Source organism: Anopheles darlingi, chromosome 3, assembly GCF_943734745.1.
Source record: "Anopheles darlingi chromosome 3, idAnoDarlMG_H_01, whole genome shotgun sequence".
In the NCBI taxonomy this organism is placed as follows: domain Eukaryota; kingdom Metazoa; phylum Arthropoda; class Insecta; order Diptera; family Culicidae; genus Anopheles; species Anopheles darlingi.
In genome coordinates this window covers 8,488,967-8,493,966 of record NC_064875.1, presented here as the reverse complement: position 1 = coordinate 8,493,966, position 5,000 = coordinate 8,488,967, and the positions used below count along the sequence as shown (strand labels likewise).

General features: G+C 47.3%; 1 protein-coding gene across 10 annotated transcripts in view; it reads left to right on the top strand.

Moving 5' to 3' along the window:
- The window catches only part of LOC125953644 (solute carrier family 12 member 4), a 114,541-nt gene that overhangs the window by 105,323 nt on the left and 4,218 nt on the right, over window positions 1-5,000 (top strand). For 8 of the 10 annotated variants that reach the window (XM_049683332.1, XM_049683333.1, XM_049683337.1 and 5 more), the window contains 6 exons: window positions 1,812-1,919; window positions 2,717-2,776; window positions 4,123-4,254; window positions 4,337-4,506; window positions 4,622-4,761; window positions 4,863-5,000. The exon at window positions 4,863-5,000 is cut by the window's right edge and continues 4,218 nt beyond it. In XM_049683332.1, coding sequence (XP_049539289.1) covers window positions 1,812-1,919; window positions 2,717-2,776; window positions 4,123-4,254; window positions 4,337-4,506; window positions 4,622-4,761; window positions 4,863-4,954 — 702 coding nt within the window. In that variant the 3' untranslated portion in view covers window positions 4,955-5,000. The remainder of the gene's footprint in view (window positions 1-1,811; window positions 1,920-2,716; window positions 2,777-4,122; window positions 4,255-4,336; window positions 4,507-4,621; window positions 4,762-4,862) is intronic. The other 2 variants (XM_049683338.1, XM_049683334.1) reach the window with 1 other exon arrangement.

The window sequence follows — 5,000 nt, the reverse complement described above, 5'->3', positions numbered from 1 at the left end:
TTAAAACGGTTTTATGTCTCTATTTTATAATGCACCCCACATCACACTCCCATCACCCCTCCACGCTCAGTACATGCTATTCAACGCGTTCTTCTCGGTGTGGACTCTAAACCCGTGCACCACCATCCATACGGGGTACGCTGGTCCGGATACATGTTCTGACCCCTTTTTGTGCGAAACTTCGCCAGCGCTTTCGTCTTCCTCTCGGGGGGATGCGCACATCTACGGCTACCATCCATGCTTCCCCCCCTCTTTTTTATGCGTCTTTTGTTCGTTTGTTTGTGCTGTACAAGACGCGCCCCAGCGAACACGCGTTCTTCGCGCTTCGGCCGGAATGCGCCGCGATTTCGCGTTTCCACACGCATCATCCTGCCTTGGCCTTGGCCTCCAATGTTTACCACAATGGGGGGGGGAGGGGTCTCCTCAGTATCGGTACCTCCGCTTTGTTTTGTCTCGCTCAACCCCCTTTACTCTGAATGCCCCTAGCAGTGCGGCGAAACCGTCAGTGTCCGTTTGGTCATTTTCTATTTCAATTTTCAACCCATTCTAAAGCATCCACGGCATCCAGATATTGCGCTTTTCATACTAACCAGCCAGAGCATAGCGACGCCATTGTTTTGTGTCCTTTCGTTTCGGTTCATCCTTTCCGGGAAGTTCAGATTTTAGGAGTTGTGTTCGTTTGGTTTTTTTTTGTTTGTTTTGCTGAATTGTTTTGCGTCCGATTTATGTTGGCGCGACTATGGGACGACGCACCAGACGGGCCCGATTTCTATTGTACAATGGATGGTTAGCTAGAAAGAAACGGGGGCGAGCAGGGCGAGGGATGAACCTTTGGCCCGAATTCTTGAAAGGTTCATCGGTGTCGGGATTAATCGGATTTGGCGAAAAGATTCCGACGGAAACCCGCAATGTTGTGTCTGTGACCTTTTTCCTCGCCTTTCGCTCTTTGGGGTGTGTTTGGCGTGTCGGAACGAATTAAAATTTATGTTAAACTATTTATGACCAGGCTAACCAAGGAACAATGGGCTGTAGGGGCTGTCGACATAGGATATTAATCATAAACGGGCCCCACCTTTGCACGACATTTTGCACGCATGGATATGGTTTTCAAGATTAAACAGATTAATCCTTGTGCCAATGTATCATAATAAATAGTCAGAATCCGGGGGGAAAGTTACGTCGTCCTTCCTTGCATACAAGAAAGTCATAAATCTTTGCAGAAAATTTTCATCTGCTTGCCGCTCAATAAAATCCCAATCGGATCGGAGCTACGTGCCTGCTAGCGGGATCGAACGAACATACCTTTCCCCCGGCGCACACACACATATTGCGGACTGCCGGCGTAAAACAACGAACAACGAATCGACCGCCAACAGCTCATCCACACGTACCACCCTCGCGTACCAGCCGATGGTTCGTGGTCGAGTAGAACTTTCGCAATCTACTTGGTACATTGTAAATTTGCACCTTTGCCCAGCTTCAACCAATGGCGGTCGGCCGTTACGTTGGTATAAAATATGATTTCATCCCACCGACGAACGGTCGCGAAACAATTTTTATATGGTTTCGTTTTCTGCTTCTTCGATTTCGCTTGCTCTTCGCGCAACGGTTTCGCGTGGTTCGCGAACGTGGCCCCCATGCAGTCCATCCGAACTCACCTCACGAGCAATGGGCGCCAGCGACCAGTGCGAATATTATAGCATATTTATATTCATCCTACATCGTCCGGCGGTAGCACGCGGTGTACGCGATAAAGCTGATTTTACTGAGTTTCTTCTCGTTTCTCTTCCCTTTTCAATCGATTCTCACAGATGGATAGCGATATCTCGGCGTATACGTACGAGCGGACGCTCATGATGGAGCAGCGGAATCAAATGTTGCGAAAACTGCGTCTCAACAAGCGGGAGAAGGAGAACGTGGTAAGTAGTAGCAGCAGCGGACACCATGCGGATGCCGCTTTCTGTTTATGCGCGGGGAAGTTGCTTCTGGGGACTGCCGGTACCACCGGGGGTACATCGGTTACAGAAATGGTAATGGTGCTGTATGTGTAGACAGAAGAAATGTTGCAAAACGGATGTTGCTGGAACGCCGAGCGCCCGCACTAAGCGTTCAGAAACGGTGAACGTGACCCAGTTAGTGGATGAGGATGAGAATATGTTTCGTTAGCATTTTTCCTTTTTTTCTCTCTGGGTTTTTATACCTTACATCGATCGCGATCGCAAGCAATGCTTGTGTAGGTTTTTTTTTTTTAATAATGGATAAATAATTCACGCACCAATTGACACCAGATCCGCTATGATGGAGGCGCATGGTCTTTTACCTTCAGCAATGGAGGCGCATGGTGTCTCATTAAAAACAGTTTTTTCGTGTTTCGTCAGCGCGTGTGTTGTACGTGCTGTTTCGTCACTCGATATCGTCACATCGACACAAATCACATCGCATTCACGGTGATGGTACAGTCAACGGAAATTATAACATTTTTCTCTCTCTCTCTTCTCTCTTCTCTCTATTACTCTTCCATTTCGCGTTCCACCTCAAAATGAATCGATAAACTCCGCACAACACACAAAAAACACAAATATCCAAATATAAAAAAAAAACAAAACACTCGCCATACGACCACAAATGCAAACAAATTGTTCATGAACACGTAACGGCTGTAACACTACAACCGCTACCCACCGTACCTTGTGCCTCACCAAAAAACCCAAAAAAGGTGGATAATATGGTCGAGTTTACCCAGCCCACAGCTAACGGAGAGGATCGAACACCGCTGGTAATGACTGATGACAGTGTTGAGGAGAAGCAGGGGGAACGATTTTGCTCGATTTTGTTATCGTTTCGTTCCTTTGAACCACCCAACGTTGTTGTTTGATCTTGCTGTGATCCACTGACCTGAGTTTTCGTTTTTTTTCTGCTGTGACTGATTTTTTTTATTTACGCTACCTCCTGTTACTCGCTACCTTTTTCATCTCCCTGTTTTTCAAACTAGTTTTTGTGTTGCCCTCTTTGGTGTTTTTTATTCCCTCTCGTGCGATCCGTTGTGCGTGCCCAGCGGATCGCGTGTCGTTGTTGTTTAGATAGTCGGAAATGTGTTGTGTTCGATGTGTTTTATACTCTTTTAACTGGTTGCGCTTCCATTAGCGTCGATTTTTCCAAAGCTTCATGCTATCATTCATTTCATCGAATGGCATTCACTAGCAAGCGAAACAAACCGCACAATCGGCACGGAATGCACATTAAAAGTTCAATCCATCCTCTCACTGTCAATTGCCTGTATTTATATGTTTTCAAACATAGCAAACATCATGTTTTATGTTAGCTCATTGTCTCATTCAACTCATCCATGATCATCCAACATCACCTGCGTGTAAATATGGTCATCTCCACATCCGAATTGAAGCCAAACTCAAATCGTTGTTAATGCATAATGCATTATATCCATTGATTGGCAGCATAAAAAACCGTTCAGTTTTCACTCATCGAATGCGATTGTTTATTGCGCTAAAATCATTCATCTGAGCGCTACATTAGATTCATTTTCGCTGAATCAATTGCGTTGCCAACGTATCACAAACATCTATCATACATGCACAACCAATCACATACAATGAACCGCTTTGGGCAGTTTCGATTGCTTCGATATCATCCATTTCATTATCACTCTCGCGTACTCGCAATGGATCCCGTGATCGGCTTGCTGGCCTGCCAAAGCTCGTTGAGTTGTGTTTGAGTTTGCGTGCGTGTGGTAGTGTACGTGTGCTGTTTCGGTTTTACTCTTTTTCCCCCCTCTAGTTTCAGCTCCCAATGCCTACTACAGTTTGGGAACGGTTTGGATGGTTGTCTCTGTCGCTGCACATTTTGTTCGGACAGGGTTGACTGCAAAACACTCCATCCAGTCTGTCTGCCAATTCCGTCAACTGGACCGTGAACATTGCATTGTCCCGTGTCGCGGGGTCTGATTGTGAAGTGACCCGGAAAACCCGGTTCGCCAACAAAATGACAGCACGAAACTCTGTCCATCCGTGACTTCTACACGCACACACACACACACACACACACACTGTACTGTTTTGGGTTCTTCTAATACCGCGCCGCTTTCGTTCTTTGCACGCAACGCAGGTGCAGGCTATCGTCGATCATCATCATCACAACGACAACAACACCAAGACGGCGTCCAAGGTACGATTTGCCGATCCATCGGAGAACAAGGAGAACGGAGAGGAGGAACCTGATCGCGATGAAAAGAATGAGGTAAGAGAAGCGCCAGTCAAGAATCCTAAGCGCGCTACATTTGATTACACAATTCCGACCACCCTTCGTCTCCCCACGCCAGACTGAATCCGAGAAGGACAAGGACACCAAAGAAGCCACCGACCAAGCGGACAAGGAGGCAGATAATACCGAGAAGCTGGCCAACAATGTAGCTGCCTCACCAGCCAAGGACAAGAAGGCTGGCGGAGACACATCAAAGGGTTCCGACGATGTCAAGTCCGCCTTCAAGCCGTAAGTGTTTTCGTCACCTACGTTAAAGCAAGCTGACGAGACTGGCAGCGAGCACACAAATGACTCCATTCTCTTTGCATATTCTCTTCCGCTGCTTCCCGTGCGGCCTGACCAGTGACGAGGGCAACGTCAGACGAATGCACACGGCTGTGAAGTTGAACGAGGTAATCGTCAACAAGTCGCACGATGCTCAACTGGTCATACTCAACTTGCCGGGCCCACCGAAGGAAACGTACCTGGAGCGGGAGAGTAACTGTATGTATTAACAGGGCAGAGAAAAAGAGAGAGCGACCAGGAGCGCCTTGGTATATACTAACCAAACCCGTCTTGCTTTCAATGTTGCGCTCTACCTTCAGATATGGAATTCTTGGAAGTGCTAACGGAAGGTCTCGAGCGGGTGCTGATGGTGCGAGGAGGTGGCCGAGAAGTCATCACGATCTATTCTTAAGCGCCTCTCCTCCCCAAAATTCTGCCCAATCCCCTGCGAAAAAAAA